This window comes from Monocercomonoides exilis, assembly GCF_001643675.1.
Source record: "Monocercomonoides exilis strain PA203 chromosome Unknown scaffold45-810774, whole genome shotgun sequence".
Lineage (NCBI taxonomy): Eukaryota > Preaxostyla > Oxymonadida > Polymastigidae > Monocercomonoides > Monocercomonoides exilis.
In genome coordinates this window covers 200990-221353 of record NW_027150590.1, presented here as the reverse complement: position 1 = coordinate 221353, position 20364 = coordinate 200990, and the positions used below count along the sequence as shown (strand labels likewise).

Genomic DNA, 20364 nt, shown 5'->3' with positions numbered 1-20364 from the left:
CAGTAATTGGGTGTATCAGCACACAGAAAAAAAGGGATGGTTGAAGGAAGGGATGAAAGATCGATATGTTGGGGCGAGTGGGGATGACGCAAACAATCTGTGTGGGATGAGTGAGGCAGCTCCGTGCAAGACAGTGGGGCATGCAGTGGGGTCGAGCATGGCGCAGCTGAGCTCGACAATCACGTTGCTGGATGGGAAGCATGTGAGCGAAGGGGCGACGATCAATGTTGGGGAAAAGGAGATTTCTGTTGTTGGGAGAGGGAAGACAGTGAGTGTGATTGGGACAAATTCTCTTTCTTCAATTTCAACGATGCTGTTCAGTGTGGCAAGTGGACAGTTGGAGTCGAAATATTTTTGCTGGATGAAATAACGGCAAATCCCAGGTCTGAAGGAGAGCATCCAATAAAATCATCCGTATTTGTGCTGGCACTGCCACAACAGCCAATAACTGCCTTTGAGGTGAAAAAACAAAATTCTGCCACAGCCCATCGTCTCTCCTTACACCCCTCCCAATCGCTGTTTCCATTGCTCCCATCCCCTTCCCCGCTGTATTGGTTCACCCAGGTGCCCGGATCATCGAAAAATTCTTCTGTTGCAAAACATCCCCAGCTGCGCCCTGCTGAGAAATAAAATCCGAAAAAATAGAAATAAAAAAGGTGCAACACGTCAACGGCTCCCTCGAGAGGCAAACAAAATGGCACACTTCCATCAGCATTGCAGAAAAGATAACATAGTAAAAGGAAACAACGCCACTCACCGACACCAAGCTGCCCCAAAAGCCCACTCATACCGCCAACTCACAACATTTTGCAGGCACAGCGCATAGAAAGAGGCATCACAAACATGCTCCATGCACAGGCACAGCCATCTGGCCGATAAATCGCTGCCTCATTTCCCAGGCACCCCAGAGGCTCGGCACCCGTACCACCTCAAGGATCGAATCACACCCCTCAGGGTATGCCATGTGCTATGTCTGTTCCTGGCTGCAAAACTTCTCTCAACACGCTTTCAGCTTTTTCTGTTTTCATTTGATCTGATTGCATAAACCAGTTCATCAATCTATTTGAAAAAAAACTTTTTTATAAAATTATAAATATGAATTTATTATAATATTTATTAAACAGAAAAGTGCCATTTCCCCTGATTTCTGTGTGTCCAGACTCCTCCAAATCCAATTTCTCAGCCATTTCAAAAGAATTCATTTGCCCTGGCTCCTTCACAAAGACAATAATGTGTGTTGATTCCCTTGCATTTTTTCACACAGGGGAATGCCACACAAACATACAAATAAAATAATATGTTTTGAGTGGAACTGAGCGAAAAAGAAACCAACAATGCGAATGAGAACAAAACAGAGAATACAGAGATTGAAATCTCTCTCTGAAATAACAAAATATTTTTTATTTTTGTGAATTTTGAAAGACATTTTCAATCCCTTCATGCACATCACAATTCAAATGCCTCCTTTTCTTCATCTTCCTTCTCTTGTGACAGCAAGCTCCACACCCTCCATATGTTCTCCATCTCCCTCTTCATTTCTCTCCCTTCCAAAAATACAACTGCCCCTCAACCTCACTCAACAAACACATCTGCTCCATGGGGCATATGCCCATCCAGCATCCTTTCCTCCGCTTCATCCTCACCCCCCTCCAACAACTGCCTGCCACTCACCATCCTCTCTCATTTTTTCTGTCTGCATTTCCCCATCCTTTCGGATCCGAAACACACAGCATCTGTCGCCTCCATCAACATTGCCAACAACCTTGCTGAGCGTGGAATCATCACACCCACAAACACTCCTCACCCCATTTCATTTGCCCAGCCACACCATCTTCCTCTTCACCTTCCTTCTTCCTCCTCCTTCTCCCTTTCCATTCCATCTCAATCCCTGCCTCTCTGCTTTTCTTCTTTCCAACTCCCTTCCAAAGACTTCTCGAAGCAGACTGCCAACTGCCCCTTCCATCGCCTTCCTCTTCCTCTTCTTCTTCCTCATTGCAAAGCAACACATCTCCATCACTCCCAACAACATCCAGCCCCCCTCTTTTTGCTCATTCACAGACACACATTCCCCAAAAAACACAAATATCAAAAGGGAATGCCAAAGGCAATGCAACCTCCTCCGCACACATTTTCCAACGTGATCGTTGATGAGCAGCCACACCACAAGGCTGGCAATAACTCATATAAAAAAAGGATTTATTAAGCAATTTTCACTTCTTTCTCTTCCCCTCACAAACTGAGTTTCATCCACCATTCCACCTTGCTCTTTCACCTTCATTTCCCTCTGCTCCCTTCTCCCAACTCGTTCTGAACGAGACATCTCATTCCTCCACCAACCTCTCAAAAATCACTAACTACTCCATTCTCCACAAATGCATCCTTCTCGTTTTCCCAGATGTCTGATTGCAAAAGAAAACAAACTGCATGAACCAGCCCCACCGTTTCTATCAAAAAATTCATCTTTCCATATCCTCAAATACAGTTTAAAAAAACCATCACTCATTCGATATGGAACACATATGAATTGAAACTTATGAGATGGCCAAAGAATGTGCATCCTGCTCAAAATTCACTCAGACACACCAATTGATAATTCAATCCTTGCTCAGTTCACAGAACTTTTTTGACAATCCCAATCAAAAAATGTCCATCTTGTTGTCTTTCCTTTTGCTTCATGCAAGGCTTCATTCACAAACAGATTCAAAATTATTCCTCTTCTCATTTCTAACCTTTTGCATTCTTTCTTTTTCACTTCCCTTTCCATGAACTCATAACACTGATGATCGCCAAAGTGCTTGCGTTTCTGGCCTTGATGACTCCAATTCAAAAACCAAGCGCTTTGTCATATTTCCTTCCACAAGCAAAAAATCAAAGACGGATAAACAATCCTTGTTTCTTCTGATTGATTGATTCACACACTGGGCTCAGATGGATTTTCTAAATAATGTTGATGAAGATAACAAATCGAAACAGGGGATGGCGATGAAGAATGGCTGAAAAAGAGACGCTCCAAGTGGTAATCAAATGGCATTTCAGTCGAAGACAAATGCCTTTCTAACACAAGAAAATCATATTGTTCTGTCTTTTAGGATGTTGAGGGATGTTGATCCAATTTCCCAGATCGAGTGTTGGCGAATATGAAGAAGAAGAAAAAACGTTTGAGAACATGGAAAGAGAATATGACTCACGAGGGAAAGAGAAAATTAGGATAAATGAAAATTATCCATTTGTATCTATGTTGGATTTCACAATGAAGTTGAAAGATGGTCCCAGACGTTGTCCAACATGAGAAGATTGAAAGAATTGTTCAAAAGTGCAACAAGGATGAAACATGACAAGAACAAGATTTGGCATTGTCTTTCCTTTTCCTTCCCTTTATTAAAAAAAAACCATTTATTCAGGAGAAAAGAAGGATATGAAGCAATCCAGGTGCTGAATGATAAATAAATACATTGTCGATATTTTCTCCCTCTTATTATCTCATGCTCATCACGAGCACCAAACTTCAGAAAGAAAGACTAAAATTCTCATCTTTTCTGCTCATTTGGCACTCAAACAGCAAGAATTGGCAAGGTTGTTGAGCTGCCCCACAAACAATCCCCTGTCCCCATTTCTCTTCCAGCCTCTGCCCTTTCAACCAAAATACTTCAAATTGAGCCATCGTTCATTCATCAATCTCTCCAATCTGTTATGGAAAATGATCAAATGAAGTTAAATGATAAAAAAACTGCACAACAGAATGAGAAATCAAGACGTCAAACATTCCAGCTGGGATGAGTGAATTATTTTTTTAAGTGATATGGCAGGTGAGCCAGCAACAGTTTTATTTTGAGGGAAACTGAAATTGTTCATTTTGATTGATGGAATGCTGCGAGGATGCGACATTTTCGATGGAAATGAAGAATTTTCAATGTATGTAATTTTTATTGTTCTATATGTTGTGAAGATATTTCCATCCGTATCCTCTCCAAAGTCTTGATTCAGGCAAATTATTTAAAATGGACAATTTATTCCATGCAGAGCAGAACAGCGAGGAAGCGAACCAAATGTTATCTTACAAATATATTATTAGAGCCTGAATATATTTTATCATAAATGTTTATGCAACTTTTTATGGACTCAACATGCGCGACGTACAGAAATGCGATGAAGAATGAATTTTGATGGAGCAAAAATCAAGGGGGTTGGAAGATATTCAAGGCAAAAAGGAAGAATAACCAAATTCAATGAAAAGGGAGCGTTTTTTTTTTTTTTTGAAGAAGGTGAGGACATTTTCAGAAAAATTTTGTTGGGGAGATTGTGGCAAATGACTGAAAAGGGACATTGGAGGCAGTTGGAGCAGAGCAAGGTGCCTTTCTTGGGATAAGAATGGAAAGACATTGACTTTATAGACCTGGGGGAGCGATGGAACTGCTTTTCATTGCTTGGCTTGAGAGGCGAAAATACGAGAAAAACAGACAGTTTGGCGTAATACAGGCAGCTGGAGGAAAATTACAGACAAAATGGACTTTGAGTTATTTTGCTATCGCCTTTGGCATTGTGTCATCGAAGGGTTTGCAGATGGGGCATAGAGCAAAGTTGTTATATTCAGGATATCTTCCAACAAAAATTATCCTTCATATGAGATTTCGATAGCATCGTCTTCATTTTCTTCATCGACTTCATCTTCTTCATTGTCTTCTTCTGCTTTTTCGTCTATTCTCCCCCTTCTTCTTCAGCCTCATTGTTTTCATCAGCCTTATCTGTCTCATCCCCATCATGTTTTCGTATACACCTCCAAATGATTTGAATATGTGTATTTTTCTCCTCATTTTTGATTATAAGCTTCATCGCCTTCGTCACCTTCATCACCTTCTTCTTCATCCTCTTCACTTTCTTTATCTGCTTTTCTCTCTTCTTCATTTTCGTCATGTTTTTCTTTCCACGACCTAAGCAAATGAAATAATTTTATTTCCTTCTTTATCGTTATCTTCTTCATCTTCCTTTTCTTCCTTTTCTTCTCCGCCTTCATCACCTTCATCACGTTCTGCAAGTGTTTCTTCTTTGTCGAATGCAACAAATTTTTGTTTTTCTTCGTCTTCTTCTTTGTCTTCACCTTCTTTTCCCCGCACCATGAATTCATCCTCCTCCATTTTCTGCTTCCTCTTCAGTCGAAACGTCAAATGCATTTGATCCGCATTGTCCTGCTGCTGAGTCTTCTCCTTCTCGAAACAATTGTCAAACGAAGAATATTTCTGGCTGGTTGTCATCTGTGTGAAACAGCCTGTTTGCCGTTTTTGACTTTGTGTCAGAGCATGCCAAGAGAGAAACGACGAATTTCGTTTTGAAATGATTCTCTGAAGACTATAATTCTATTGATGCTGTTAATTCCTCTTTTTCCTCTTCTCCTTTTTTTTTCCTCTTCCTCTTCTTCTCCTCCTTCTTATTCTTCTTCCTCTTCTCGTTTTCTTCTTCTTCCAACAACATCACTTCTTCACCGTCTTTTTCTTCTTCTCAAGCAGACTTCCCTTTTTTCAATGTGAAGCACACCATATCACCCTGCTGTGCCATCACTGCCTCAACTGACTTTGGATCAATTCTCTCATGTTGTGTGCAACCTGCCACCAGAAAATGAATCACAGTCATGGACGAAGGATGATGCAGCCTCCCTGTCCAACATTCACTCCAGTCAAATAGCATTACGCACTGAGGATGCGCAAGAACAATATGCAGCGATTACTCCTCGAGAACACTCACTTCCTCTTCGTCTTTTTTTCTTTCTTTCACTTCAGCATTGGCAGCTCCTTTTTTTCTTTTTCTTTTTCTTTTTCTTTTTTCTGGGACATTTCCAATCCCAAACAAGGTTCTAACTTTTCCTTCATAATAGTCCTCAAGCTGAACGCATTTCAACCATCGAGCTCGGCTTTGAGCCTTATCAAAGAAAGAGAGTTGCAACAAACAATCGTTGCTGCTCTTTGGAAACAACATCATCTTGCTCTGCCTGTTCAGCCACCTGTTGCACTCCCTTGTCCATTTCGAATGTTTCATCTGTGTCGAGCGATGGACGAAGTGCTCTGTCAACGGCAGAAAGGTTTTGAAACAGCATCAACTGCACAACCTTTCTGTTCCACTGTGGGTTGTGCTATTTTGAAAGGGAAAGAGGAGGGAAAGAAACATGAGGCCGAGCGAGGGGTGGGAAGCTGGAGGAGGAAGCGAGCAGATTTGACTGGCATTCGAGATGATTTTGCGCATTGCAGAGAACAATCACAACAGAGCAAGAAGGAATTTGAAGGGGAAAGAGAGAGATAGAGAAAGAGAAAGAGAGAGAGAAGCTAATGAAGCATATGCTGATGTTCAAGCAGGTGGCAAAGCAGCTGCAAGGTTTGGAGAACAGCAAGATGAATGCGCAGGCGCATTGCGAGAAGCTGCTGATGATTCGCACATGCAAAACAATGCCATTGCAGTTGTGTGGCCAGCTGTTTCCGGAAATACACAGAAGCGAAAAGAGGGATGAGATGCTGTTTATGAGGACGTATGAGATCGAAGAGGAGGTGTTGCCTATGGCTCCGTTTGGCTCGACTCGATTGCAGACAGCAGAAAGAGAGACAAGAATGGGAGTGGTTTGAGAGAGGGAAATGGGGCTGATAAAACGATTGCTGCAATTTCATCATCATCATCATCATCATCTTCTTCTTCTTCTTCTACTCCTCCTTCCACTTCTTCTTCTCCATATAAACTCCTTTTTGTTTAGTCTTTTTTCACAAACAGGCGATTGTCCTGCCCTTCTCCAGCGCCATTGCCCTCGAAACTCTGATTCATTGAGCTCTCTCGTCTCTTTCATTCTTCCTCCTCTCAGCAAACAAACACCTCCTTTGTCCATTTCAGACAACATCATCACACCCAGACAGGCAGCAAAAGAGAAGAATAACATTAATATTGAAATTCTTCAACGAACACACACAAACAATAAAGTTCATTTCATTCACCCCATTTCCAGTTATTTTGACAAAACCATTCATCATCATCATCATCATCATTTCCAACAACCAAAAATGAATGACACTCTCTTCCTTCAAAAATGATATTGCTTTTGTCTTCATTCTGCTTCAGGGCTGTATTCAACTCATCTGCTCCATCTGCCACCTTTTTTGAATGCAAGCCTTTCATTCTTCGTGTGGCCAAGTCAAATCTTCTGTCATAAGATTCTATTTGATTGTGCTCACGACAGATTTGGGATGATAAAAGAAAAGAAAGCCCAACTGGATTTATTGTGGCTGAATGGGCATATGGACAAGTCAGAAGAGAGGGAGGATGGGTTTATGGAGTTTGGAGAGAAGATATGCTTTTTGAGGGGAAAGCAGGATGTCTTGAAGGGGAAAGGAACGACAAAAGGATGTTTTTTGGGGGAGAAAGAGGTATTTTTGTGAGGTTTAAGAGGCAAAATGGATGTGTGGGGGATAGATTGGGATGAAGCGCTGAGAGATTGTTTTTTCGATTTTTGTCATTGGGAAGGCGTGGATGTCGTGTTTATTGCTGGAGAAATGGAATTTGATGTGGAGGAGGTGGGGTGAGAGGGAAGATAAGAAGGGTGGAGTGAATGGAATATGCTTATTGGAGGGGAGGATTAGAGATGGATTGGAAATGGAGAAGAAATGGAAAAGGGATATTATTTTTTCTCATGCACTGATAGAGAGGGGGTTCATGTGAGGTGGAACAAGAAGAAGAGTTTTTGTGAGTGTGTGCATAATTAGAGAGGGAAGATGGGATGAAGAAGAAGAAAAATGAAAGAAAATTTTTTATATTTTTATATAAATTATTGGATGGACCCTTTGGCCGCGCCAGGCGATTGCGGGGCAAGGGATGGAAGCTGAGGCGGAGGAAGGCAGGAAGAAGGAACATCAGTGTTGGCGCTTTGCATTGGGGGTGTGGAGACAGGGGTGCGACAGGGATGGAGCGAGATGAGGGGTTTACCATGAGAGAGTGTCTAGCAATAGAAAGAGGCAAAATATTGGAGGCATTTATATTTTTGATTGGGAAAAGGATATTTGGAGAAGGGGATGTTGGAAGTGAAGGAGAAGGGATTTTGCAATCGTTTGTTATGAAAGTTGGAGAAGGTGGATTGTGGGCAGAGTTGTTTGGTTTTTGTGGAGAGGGAGAATGGATGGACTGGGATATGGGTGTGGTGATGTGATGTTGTTGCTTTGAGGGGAAATGTGGAGAAGAAGAAGGCAATGCAGAGAAAAGGGGTGAGACGTGTTAATCAGATGGAATATTCTTCTATACCAGTTTTTTTTTTATAGAATGGAGCTGGTTGAGTTATTTGAGCGAAAGAATAATGAAAAGTTGGGCTTTGACTAATTTTTTAAAGGAAGCAGAAGGGAAGCGAAGGCTGGAAAGATGGAATTTATAGGCAGAATGGAGCATTATTTGGGGGAGGAGAATGAAGTCGGTGAAGAATGATCATTATAACGGTGTGTATTTATATTTTTTTAAATTATGATTTTTCAAATATTATTTTTTAAAAGAAATTAGGATTTTTGCAAGAATGTTCAATGCCAATGAATGAGCATGGAACATGGAAAGAGAGGATGTTGGATGCATTAAAAGAAATAAGGATATAATAAATGAAGGGAAGTAATGAGAAATGAGGTGGAGGAGAAACAAAAGAATGAATGGGAAAAGAAGGGATTTGCGAGATTTACAAGACATTTTGGAAAGAAGGAGGGGAAGAGACAGAAGAGAGAGCAGAAGATTGATGAGATGGGTGAATGGCATATGCTCAATGAATAATTTATTGAAGCAGCAGCAGCAGAAGCAGAAGCAGAAGAAGAAGAAGATGATGATGATGCAGCAGATGATTGGGAAAGGGAAAAGGTATTTGGCATTTCATCTTTTGTGTGATATCTTATTTTTTTATTTATATTTTTCTTTGATATTTTATCTTTTTTGTATTTCATAATATTGTTTTATTTCATGTGTTCTTGTCGTTATTATCATATTAGAAGTTTTGGAAGAACAATCAAAAGGGATGTGTGAATGGAGCATGGAAAGAGAAGATAATGGATGTATTTGAAGAAATCGGGACATAACAATTGGAGGATGATGAATGGGATAAACCAGAGAAAATGAAATGAAGATGATTTTCATGAATGTTTTTGGAAGGTATTTGCGATGAATCTTGTAAAAACTAAAAAAAGAGAGAACAGAAAAATTGATGACACAGCAGAAGAAGAAATATGACAAAAACCCGAGAAGAAGAAGAAGAAGCGGAAGTTGGAGCAGAAGATAGGGAAAAGAAAAAGAGATGAAGAAGGAAAACAAGAGGGATTGGAAGAATGAATATTTTTTTTTTGGAGCATTGGAAGAAGAGCAGAAAGAAGGGAATGAGATGGTGATATGAATTGAGGGAGGACATGAAGAAGAAAAAAGAGAAAAGAGATTTTGGAGAAAAATAGAGGAAAGTCAGTTCAACAAAGAATTATTCAAAAAAGGAGATGGGAATATCCTCAAGAACACTATCAAAAAGAGCATCTTTATGGATGGAGATTGCAGTATGTTTTGTTTTTGTTGGAGATGATGGAAGGGATGAGGAAGCAAGGAATGCAGCGATTCTTTGAGAAAAGTTGGCAAGAGAAAAGGAAAACAAAGGTATGATATTTTTATTGGTGATATTATTTGACCTATTTTTAATATGATTTATTGATTTTTCTTTTTATTTTCTTGAAATAAAGTATTTTGCGCGCATCTTCCAAAAACAGCGAGGAAAAGCAGAACAACATCAAATGATAGAAAGTGAAGGTCAATCAGCAGAATCAGCTTGGGAAAGAGCTTTATAGGATCATAGTTATAAAAAGGAATTGGCAGCGAAGGTCTGTTATATTTTTTTTATGAGATTCATAACATATGCAGCAGAAAGAGGGAGGGAAAGGGTTGTAGAATAATTTGAGTTTTTGATGAAAATTGTATTGAGAGGGATGGTGCAGACGAGAAGTGGGAGAGAGGTGAAGGAAGAGGAAGTGAAGGAAGAGAAGAAAAAAGAGAAGAAAGTGAAGGAGGTGGGAGTGTATTGGTGAGTGAGTCGAATTTCTCATCTTTTTGTGTGTCTTCAGCCCCATTTCTGGCACCTCCCCTGACACGCCTTGTATCTCTTTCCAAACTGACCTTCTTCAACATCTCCACAAATCCATCGAAAACAACACATCTGGGTGAAGGGCTGAGTCAAACCTCGTTTCTGATGAGTGGGTGTGAGTTTTCATCGGTGTGGGATGTGTATGATGGGGGCATTGTTCCCTCGCTCAACAGCCCTTCATCATCCCTGGATGCCTCGAATACCTCGTTTGTCGGATGCTATCGATCAGGGAATGTCGCAATCAGCGGGAGCGAGGGGAATCCATCGAAACCAGGGAGACAGCAGATAGCAGACAATGGGACGAATTCATTCACTTGGTGTGTGTGGAATGGGTCAAAAGCAAATGGAACATCGACATCCATTAGTAATGGAACTTCAAATGGTGGAGCTATTTTCATGTATGGCTTGTCATCAGGAACACTTTCAGTGAAATTTTGTTCGTTCAATGATTGCTATGCATATTATGCTGGGGGAGGAATTATGTGCCGTTCGATCAGTTCAATAAATATTGAGAACAATTCATTCAATGCATGTACAGCAAAAAATTATCGTGGAGGAGGAATTCATGCATATGACATTACTTCGTGCGTCAGGATCAGTGGGTGCGAGTTCCAGAAATGCACAGCAAAAGAATGTGGAGGAGGCCTTTATCTTTACACTTTTAAGGTTTCTGGATCTTCATGTATTGGAACAGAAAGTGGGAACGGGGAAAGCGCTTGTGTGTTTGAGTGTTTATTCACTTCATGCTCCATAACAAATTCGAATGGTGGAGGGATGTATTGTTACAATGTTCCAGCAGCATTCAAAATGAGGAGCCTCCAGTTTATTTCGTGCTCAGCAGTGTCATATGGCGGAGGGATGAGATTTTATCCAAACCAACAAACAGCTCCAAGCAACAACCTTTATTGCTATTTCTTCTTCTTCCACAATTGTAGTTGCAACGCCTCCACTCCATATGGCCACGATGTGTATTTTTCAGATTATTACAATCTCTTTTCATCAAACAACCCTTTTTATGAATCATATACAACGAATAGCAATGAGAAGAGAGTGTGCTATGAATATTATTCGGGCGGTTGGCAATATCAGCACACAGAAAAGAAGGACTGGCTGAAGGAAGGGATGAAGGATAGATTTGTTGGGGTGGGTGGAAATGACACAAACAATTTGTGTGGGATGAGCGAGTCTGCACCTTGCAAGACGGTGGGGCATGCAGTGAGTTCGAGCATGGCGCAGCTGAGCTCGACAATCACGTTGCTGGATGGGAAGCATGTGAGTGAAGGGGCGACAATCATTGTTGGGGAAAAGAAGATATCAATTGTGGGGAGAGGAAAGACAGTGAGTGTGATTGGGACGAGTGCGCTTTCTTCGCCTGCAACTACTCTGTTTAGCATATCATCTGGCCAACTGGAGGTGGGGCATGTGGGGATCGACCACAACGCGACAAGAAGCTCATCGCCGAGTGTGTTTGTGGTGTCTGTGGGGAGCGGGACTCTTTCACTGGAGGATGTTTTGATCAACTCTTCGACATCAGGAGGGAGTGGAATGACGAAGTGCGTGTTTGAAGTGGAGCTGAGGCAGCTGAAAACGATTGATGTGGAGATAGAAAATATGAAAGTGAGCCAACTTCTGTTTGTCGAACCATCATCAGTAGGATTGGCATTGGGAGAAAATTATTTATTGTTTATTTTGTTTTGACTGCATAACGCGCTGACTGAAGAGAGAGAGAAAATAGAAATTCTGAGATTAACTTTTTTATTATCTTTTTTGTTGAAATGACAAGCAATAAAAAATTATTTTATTAATCAAGAATGCGTAAACTTTACGAATTAGATTATTTTTTTATGAATATGATTTGTTGTAAAACTTTTGTAGAAGCATATAAAACGGAATAAATTAAAAAAAAAAAATGATAAAATTATTAATTATGAATGAATACAAATATCTGTTTTTTAACAAATTATTCCAAAAAATGATATATTTTCGAGCGTTCTGCACATTAATTATTCTGAGTTTATGAAAATAACAGAAACATCGAAAAAGTTATAATTATTAAAAAAAAAAAAAGAATTTATCAACAATCACGATTTATCAGTCACTTTAGATTTCAATGACAATAAAATTATCATAGATTTATAAATGAGTTGCTTTTGTTTTCTGATAATTGTGAATGATGAACACCACAGATAATCTTGTTTCAATGAGTGTATTATTGTGAAGTTATTTAATATATTCAAACTCTGAAAAACAAATTATTTTCATTTTTTATAAAAAAAATAATTTAAAAGATAAGAGAAGAAATTGTGTCAAATCATTTACAGGGATCTGTATAATTTTTATAATATTGTTCAAATAGAAATTTGTTCACAAATGGGTGATTATTCTTGAAATCAAACAATTTATCTGGGAGTGATATTTTCCATTATTTGCTTTTCAATGAAATTATTTGTGTTGAATTGAAATTGACACAAAGAATGGTGATGAACAATAAATGTGATGTTTTCTCCTTTCAGAGAGTCAATTGATGTTGTTTTCCAAAAATCATTAAAAATCTGAATTGATTGACAGAACGTGTCTGATCTCAAAAAATAGAATAACTTTGAGTGGCATAATCATCAAAACAATGAATCATTGTTGGAATGGTTTCTATAATTTATCTTTTGAAAAAGACATTTCATCTTGAAACACTCATCTCTTGCTCATTTCTCAATGATTATTAGTTGTTGAGTCTTTTCATCTCAAACAAATATTTAGAAATATTTTTCTTCTTGATCCGTATTCCTTCTTTTCAGATGACTCAACTTTTGTTCAAAAAGCGGTGAATTGGGAAAGAATTGGAATGACAAACTGAAGGGGAAAGAGGGATGAGCATTATTCTTTTTGAAAAGAAACAAATGTTCATTTCTATTTTGAAAATGTGTTATGAAATCATTTTCATATGTGGAATAATAGAATATTTTTGCTGATTAATTGTGATATTTGAATAGTTTGAAACAATGAATATTAAAAATTATCATTTCACATTTGGGTGAAAATTTTTGAAAAGTCACTTTTTTTTAGCCTGATCAATCCCACAAAAAAACAAAGAAAATTTTCGTTTACCGTAATTATTTCTCTTTGAATTTATTCACTCATTTTTTTCAAACATAAGCGTTTGAAATTTTTCTTAAAACAATTTTTATTATTGACATCATATATATATTTCAATAATTGATGTTTATTTGTGTTATTTGAAGAAATAAAACTGTTATGAGTTTATCTTTAATTTTACTTTGTAACCTTTGCAATAAAGCAAGTTTCACTAATGTTTTATTTGAGTTATAACAATAATTATCAATAAAATCTTATTTTGCAAATGAATTAATTTTCATTAAGCTTTATATTCGGATATTTTAAAATGTTTGATTTAACAATTAATCAACATTTTCACTTTCACTGAATCCTAAAATACAAAATAATGATTTGGAAAGAACTAATTTGCACATTTAATGAAAAACAATTAATGATCAACGTATATAAAAGCAAAACAGTTATATTTTTAATAATTGAAATACTTAGTTCATTTTTATTTTTGTGTTGAATCAACAATTCAAATTCATTGATCATTCCAGTGTTATTAATTTGGTAAAGATAAAATTAGGATTCTGTAAGGAACTTAATAATTATGATGTTTGAATTTGAAGGAATGAATGCAAATTGAAACAAACTATTGAGTTGAGAGCAACAGTAATAACGTGGTTTTATTGAGAATAGAAATGATCTGCCGCATAGGTGTGCACGCACACGAGTGAAATGATATTTGGCGGGATATGCTTTTAATTCAGATGGTGGATCCGATTTCGTAGATAAGACGTCGCTATCCGCAGTGACGAAGAATCACATGGATTTTTAAAACAGTTGATGAGAACGATTTCACTTCGATCTTCAGTCTGAATGATGCTTCTTTTCCCTCGTCTGCAAAAACGCTGTTTGTGCCTCGACATAGGCTGTTGAGGCATGACGTGGTGAAACAAAACAACAAATTGACAGACGGGGTGTTGCAGCATGCGAAGCGTGAGAGATTATGGGGAAGTGGCTGGAAAAAGAGTGGGTGAGGATGGATGATGAAGTTTTATTGTGCGAAGGGAATGAGCTGGCTGGTCGAGCAGCTGTATGAGTGAGATTAAATAGTCCGGATAAAGAAGAAGAAGATTTTGAAGCAAAGCAACAAGTGCAACGCAGTGTTGAAAGAGCTGTATGAGAAGCTGTCAACGATGAAGGAGAAGGCGGAGCTGATTGATGTGGGCATTGAGAAGGAGAAGAAGCGGCGGACGCAGCAGGGCGGAGTGGTGAGTGAGGACAGCGAGGGAGCAGGGTCAGGGGCAGGGGCATCGCTTGCCACGCCTTCTTCGTTGTCATCTGCGGGAGGTGGGGAGGTTCAGTCTTCTGTTTCAGTAATTCTGCTGCAGGGTCTGTGTGAAAATGTGTAGGAGAAGTTTGCAGCGAAAATCTGTAATGGCAGTGCTTTTATGCTTAGGCAGGACATCAATGGAAATGAGGTTGTTGTGATAGTTGGGGACAAGGTGAATGTTGTGGGAGGAGCAAACATCGGCGAGGGAAAGAGTGTTTGCGGTGGTGGAAGAGCAGATGCAATTGAACTGCAGAAGATTAGCAAAATGAAGTGGGAAACGATGTTGACTTCGCTGTAATAATGCAGGAGCAGACTACAAGCGTGCAGAAGGTGCTTTTCAGGAAGGTTATTGTTAACCAGCAGATGGAGCTTGCTTAAAAAAGAAGCAGGAGCAGAAGATAATGAAGGAGTCGTGTGAAGAGAAGGTGGAGTGGCTGGTTGTTCAGGTGAAGGAGCTGGATGAGCAGGTGCTTGTGCTTTCGCAGACGTCAGCGGAGGCAGGGGTGAAAAGGCGGGTGGATGCGGTGCAGTTGGAGATGAGGAAGAAAGAAAGGTGGCTGGCGCTGTTCAAAAAAGTGAGGCTGGCTGCGGAGTTGGTAGGACTGCAGCTGTGAATGAACGAGGTGGAAGGGGCCATTCATTTCAAATTTCCGCTGAGTAACGGGCAGTCAGAAATGAAACTTCACAAGGCGATTGTTTGGAATAGAGAGAGAGGAAGAAGCCGATATCTTGCATAGTTTTATCTATGTCATGTTCTTTTGTGTAGCTAAAATTGGTTCAATCTGAAAGAGATTGTTTTCAACAGCATGCTGCTGAACATTGAGTGTGCATTGAGCGAAATTGTTTCTTTGATTTCTCCACGTTCATTTATGTAAGCATTGTCATTTCCATCACAGCTGTCATCTTTTTTGTATTCATCTTCTTTTTCTTTCTTTATCTTTTTTCTCTTTGCTCTTCTTCAAACATCCCTCAAATTTCTATTTTCATTTTTCATTTTTTTCTTCCTTTTCATTCAAATTATCTCTTTCATTCATATTTCTTAAAAAGGTCTGCTTCTTCTCAATCATTTGCCAAATTTCTTCTTCTGCTGCATCATCAATTTTTCTGCTCTCTCTTTTTGCTTTTAACAAGATTCGTCGTATATGTCTTCCAGAACCATCAAAGGCCTTCTCTTCTATACGCTTCAATTTTTGTTCCTTCTCGTTCCAGCAAACGCCCTCCAATTATTATCTCCAGATTTCTTAAAGGCGCCAAATATGCTTTCTTTCCATATTCCTTGTTCATTCATTGGCATTGAACACTCGTTAAAAAAAATCCTCGTTTCATAAAAAAAAAAATAAAATATATGAAAAATCGTAATAAAAAAAGGCAAACCTATTCTTTTAATGATGATCATTCTTCACTGATTTTCTTCTTCTCCTCCAAATATCGTTCCTTTCTGCCAACAAAATTCATCTTTCTCGTCTTCGCTTATCTTCTGCTTTCTCAAACAAAATAAATAGCCAAAACCCAATTCTGCTACCACTCAAATAATCTCCGCCAACTCCATTCATAAAAAATTGACGATGAGGAAAAGGAAGAAGATGATGATTAATTCGAACTTTCAAGTTGATTGTTTTTGTAAATTTTCATGTTTGCTTTGCAGATTTTTGGTGGAAAATGCTTGAATTCATCACTAAAGTTTGTTTTTATGCAATAAAAATTAATGATAAAGACAAATGTTCAAAGATAAATAAATCAAACCATCTGAAATAAACAAAATGCAAAAAATAAGTAATTTGAATCAATAGAAACACACTTTAATTGCAGTTCTTTGGAAAAGCACTCTGTCCTTTGAAAATTCGATGAGCAGGTTTTCTTCAAAAATCAATATCTTCTTGCATTCGTTTGTTTCAATAAAAACAGAATTTATTTTGATCAAAAAATGTAACAAAAATTTCATTTTTATATCGGTTTTCAAACATAATCATGGTGGATTCAAATGAAAATTTATTCATCGAAAAATGTAACTTGAAGTATTTTGAAGGAAGAAATTATTTTGAATAAAATTATAATGGTATCTTTTTTTTGATCTGTGGTGATTTTTCTAAAATTTTCTCCCATTTTATAAATTTAAGTGGATATTTGTTTCTTTTCAAAAAGAATAATGCTCATCCCTCTTTCCCCTTCAGTTTGTCATTCCAATTCTTTCCCAATTCACCGCTTTTTGAACAAAAGTTGAGTCATCTGAAAAGAAGGAATACGGATCAAGAAGAAAAATATTTCTAAATATTTGTTTGAGATGAAAAGACTCAACAACTAATAATCATTGAGAAATGAGCAAGAGATGAGTGTTTCAAGATGAAATGTCTTTTTCAAAAGATAAATTATAGAAACCATTCCAACAATGATTCATTGTTTTGATGATTATGCCACTCAAAGTTATTCTATTTTTTGAGATCAGACACGTTCTGTCAATCAATTCAGATTTTTAATGATTTTTGGAAAACAACATCAATTGACTCTCTGAAAGGAGAAAACATCACATTTATTGTTCATCACCATTCTTTGTGTCAATTTCAATTCAACACAAATAATTTCATTGAAAAGCAAATAATGGAAAATATCACTCCCAGATAAATTGTTTGATTTCAAGAATAATCACCCATTTGTGAACAAATTTCTATTTGAACAATATTATAAAAATTATACAGATCCCTGTAAATGATTTGACACAATTTCTTCTCTTATCTTTTAAATTATTTTTTTTATAAAAAATGAAAATAATTTGTTTTTCAGAGTTTGAATATATTAAATAACTTCACAATAATACACTCATTGAAACAAGATTATCTGTGGTGTTCATCATTCACAATTATCAGAAAACAAAAGCAACTCATTTATAAATCTATGATAATTTTATTGTCATTGAAATCTAAAGTGACTGATAAATCGTGATTGTTGATAAATTCTTTTTTTTTTTTTAATAATTATAACTTTTTCGATGTTTCTGTTATTTTCATAAACTCAGAATAATTAATGTGCAGAACGCTCGAAAATATATCATTTTTTGGAATAATTTGTTAAAAAACAGATATTTGTATTCATTCATAATTAATAATTTTATCATTTTTTTTTTAATTTATTCCGTTTTATATGCTTCTACAAAAGTTTTACAACAAATCATATTCATAAAAAAATAATCTAATTCGTAAAGTTTACGCATTCTTGATTAATAAAATAATTTTTTATTGCTTGTCATTTCAACAAAAAAGATAATAAAAAAGTTAATCTCAGAATTTCTATTTTCTCTCTCTCTTCAGTCAGCGCGTTATGCAGTCAAAACAAAATAAACAATAAATAATTTTCTCCCAATGCCAATCCTACTGATGATGGTTCGACAAACAGAAGTTGGCTCACTTTCATATTTTCTATCTCCACATCAATCGTTTTCAGCTGCCTCAGCTCCACTTCAAACACGCACTTCGTCATTCCACTCCCTCCTGATGTCGAAGAGTTGATCAAAACATCCTCCAGTGAAAGAGTCCCGCTCCCCACAGACACCACAAACACACTCGGCGATGAGCTTCTTGTCGCGTTGTGGTCGATCCCCACATGCCCCACCTCCAGTTGGCCAGATGATATGCTAAACAGAGTAGTTGCAGGCGAAGAAAGCGCACTCGTCCCAATCACACTCACTGTCTTCCCTTTCCCAACAACTGAAATTTTCTTTTCCCCAACACTGATCGTTGCACCTTCACTCGCATGCCTCCCACTCAGCAACGTGATTGTCGAGCTCAGCTGCGCCATGCTCGAACTCACTGCATGCCCCACCGTCTTGCAAGGTGCAGACTCGCTCATCCCACACAGATTGTTTGTGTCATCTCCACTCACCCCAACATACCGATCCTTCATCCCTTCCTTCAACCATCCCTTCTTTTCTGTATGCTGATATTGCCAAGTGCCTGATAAATAATAACGGCACACTCTTTTATCATCACTATTCGTTGTGTACGATTCATGGAATGGATTGTTCGATGAGAAGAGATTCTTATTATCTACAAAATACACATCGTGGCCATATGGAGTGGAAGCGTTGCAACTGCAATCATGGAAGAAGAAGAAATAGCAATAAATGTTGTCGCCTGGAGCTTCTGATTGATATGGCCTGAAATCCAATCCTCCGCCATATGACACTGCTGAGCACGAAATAAATTGGAGGCTCCTCATTTTGAATGCTGCTGGAACATTGTAACAGCACATCCCTCCACCACTTGAATATGTTAGAGAGCACGAAGTGAATGAGCACTCAAACACACAAGCACTCTCTCCATTGCCGCTTTCTGTTCCAATGCAGGAAGATCCAGAAATATTAAAATAATCGAGATAAAGTCCTCCTCCATCATATTTTGCAGAACATTTCTGAAATTCGCAACCACCGACCCTGACACATGACGAAATCGAATAAGCATACATCCCTCCTCCATAATAATTTTTTGCTGTACATGCATTGAATGAGTTGTTCTCGATCTTGATTGAATTAATTGTATGACACATAATTCCTCCTCCATAAGCATACGCATAACAATCATTGAACGAACAAAATTTCGCTGAAAGTGTTCCCGATGACAGACCGTATATGTAAATCGCCCCTCCATTTGAAGCACCATTACTGGTGGATGTCGATGTTCCATTTGCTTTTGACTCATTCCACTCGCACCAAGTGAATGAATTCGTCCCATTTTCTGTAATCTGTTGTCTCGCTGGCTTCGACGGATTCCCTTCACTCCCATTGACTACAACATTCTGAGACCGATAGCATCCAGCAAATGAGGTGTTCGAGGCAGCCAATGACTGAGATATTAGAAAAGACAAAAAGAGAGCGCGATGCAAGGGATATGATGGGCAATAGAAGAACGGATCTGAAAAAATGCAAAAAGAAGAGAAATGCGACTCGCCCGCCTTAAATGCCTTCTTCTTCTTCTTCTTCTTCTTCTTCTTCTTCTTCTTCTTCTTCTTCTTCTTCTTCTTCTTCTTCTTCTTCTTCTTCTTCTTCTTCTTCTTCTTCTTCTTCTTCTTCTTCTTCTTCTTCTTCTTCTTCTTCTTCTTCTTCTTCTTCTTCTTCTTCTTCTTCTTCTTCTTCTTCTTCTTCTTCTTCTTCTTCTTCTTTATCTTCTTTATCTTCTTCTCTTTTTATTTTTATTTATTATTTTTATCATTGTTGTTGAATGAATTGTCATTTTTGTCAAGATTTTATTGTTAAAATAATAAGGCAGTTGATGTTGTTGAAACACATTGGTGGTATTTTTTAATTCTTTCAATTCAAGGCAAATTAGAGAGTTTCAAAAGCTAAATGCCAATGGCCAAGATACGTTCATTCTTTCCTTTGAAGGCACATTTGGAATCAAAATTATTGTTTTGCTTTTATTTATGTAACATGAAAGTGAATGAAATGATGAAGATATTTTTGATAAACAACAATCGTTTTTTTGTTCATTTGTGTTTTGTTTTTATTGAATTATGTGAAATGCGTATTGGTTGAATATTTGCAGCAACTCTACGTGAATAATTTTCATTGGCTCGTTTCATTTTCATTTGATACACCAAAAATAATTCTAATTCGAAAAAGAATAATTCAATTTCGAAAATGATTATTTCAATTTCGAAATTCATTAAAAACTGAAATTTTTAATTTTTCTCGAGAATGGATTTCAGAAAAGTTCAAGTTATTTTTTAACCAATCAAATTCTATTACTCATAGAAAACTGTTTTTTTTTTATTGCAACATTCAATAAATCAATTTTTTCAATTTTTTTTTTTCATTTTCGAAAATCATCACTCAAATAATAATAATTTAATAAAAATTTATTCTATTGAATAACCAAAT

The 20364-nt window shown here is 37.6% G+C and overlaps 6 protein-coding genes across 6 annotated transcripts; 4 read left to right on the top strand and 2 right to left on the bottom strand.

Moving 5' to 3' along the window:
* Positions 1 to 1781: 1781 nt before the first annotated feature.
* Positions 1782 to 2320, bottom strand: MONOS_18068 (uncharacterized protein; the record flags this gene model as incomplete). The annotated part of the gene is made up of 3 exons (XM_067871049.1): positions 1782 to 2047; positions 2128 to 2168; positions 2238 to 2320. 3 exons carry the CDS (start codon positions 2318 to 2320, stop codon positions 1782 to 1784), a joined length of 390 nt encoding a protein of 129 aa, XP_067721733.1.
* Positions 2321 to 4928: 2608 nt separating this feature from the next.
* Positions 4929 to 5679, bottom strand: MONOS_18067 (uncharacterized protein; the record flags this gene model as incomplete). The annotated part of the gene is made up of 2 exons (XM_067871048.1): positions 4929 to 5201; positions 5530 to 5679. The coding sequence occupies 2 exons, from the start codon at positions 5677 to 5679 to the stop codon at positions 4929 to 4931; spliced, it is 423 nt and encodes a 140-aa protein (XP_067721732.1).
* A 752-nt stretch (positions 5680 to 6431) lies between these two features.
* MONOS_16503 (uncharacterized protein) lies at positions 6432 to 8182 on the top strand (the record flags this gene model as incomplete). Its single annotated transcript, XM_067869412.1, has 3 exons — positions 6432 to 6599; positions 7208 to 7407; positions 7822 to 8182. The coding sequence occupies 3 exons, from the start codon at positions 6432 to 6434 to the stop codon at positions 8168 to 8170; spliced, it is 717 nt and encodes a 238-aa protein (XP_067721731.1). The 3' UTR covers positions 8171 to 8182.
* Positions 8183 to 10213: 2031 nt separating this feature from the next.
* Positions 10214 to 11806, top strand: MONOS_16502 (uncharacterized protein; the record flags this gene model as incomplete). Its single annotated transcript, XM_067869411.1, has 1 exon — positions 10214 to 11806. One exon carries the CDS (start codon positions 10214 to 10216, stop codon positions 11804 to 11806), a length of 1593 nt encoding a protein of 530 aa, XP_067721730.1.
* A 2555-nt stretch (positions 11807 to 14361) lies between these two features.
* On the top strand, positions 14362 to 14796 carry MONOS_16393 (uncharacterized protein; the record flags this gene model as incomplete). The annotated part of the gene is made up of 2 exons (XM_067869301.1): positions 14362 to 14561; positions 14625 to 14796. 2 exons carry the CDS (start codon positions 14362 to 14364, stop codon positions 14794 to 14796), a joined length of 372 nt encoding a protein of 123 aa, XP_067721729.1.
* Positions 14797 to 14899: 103 nt separating this feature from the next.
* MONOS_16394 (uncharacterized protein) lies at positions 14900 to 15112 on the top strand (the record flags this gene model as incomplete). Its single annotated transcript, XM_067869302.1, has 1 exon — positions 14900 to 15112. One exon carries the CDS (start codon positions 14900 to 14902, stop codon positions 15110 to 15112), a length of 213 nt encoding a protein of 70 aa, XP_067721728.1.
* Positions 15113 to 20364: the final 5252 nt, after the last annotated feature.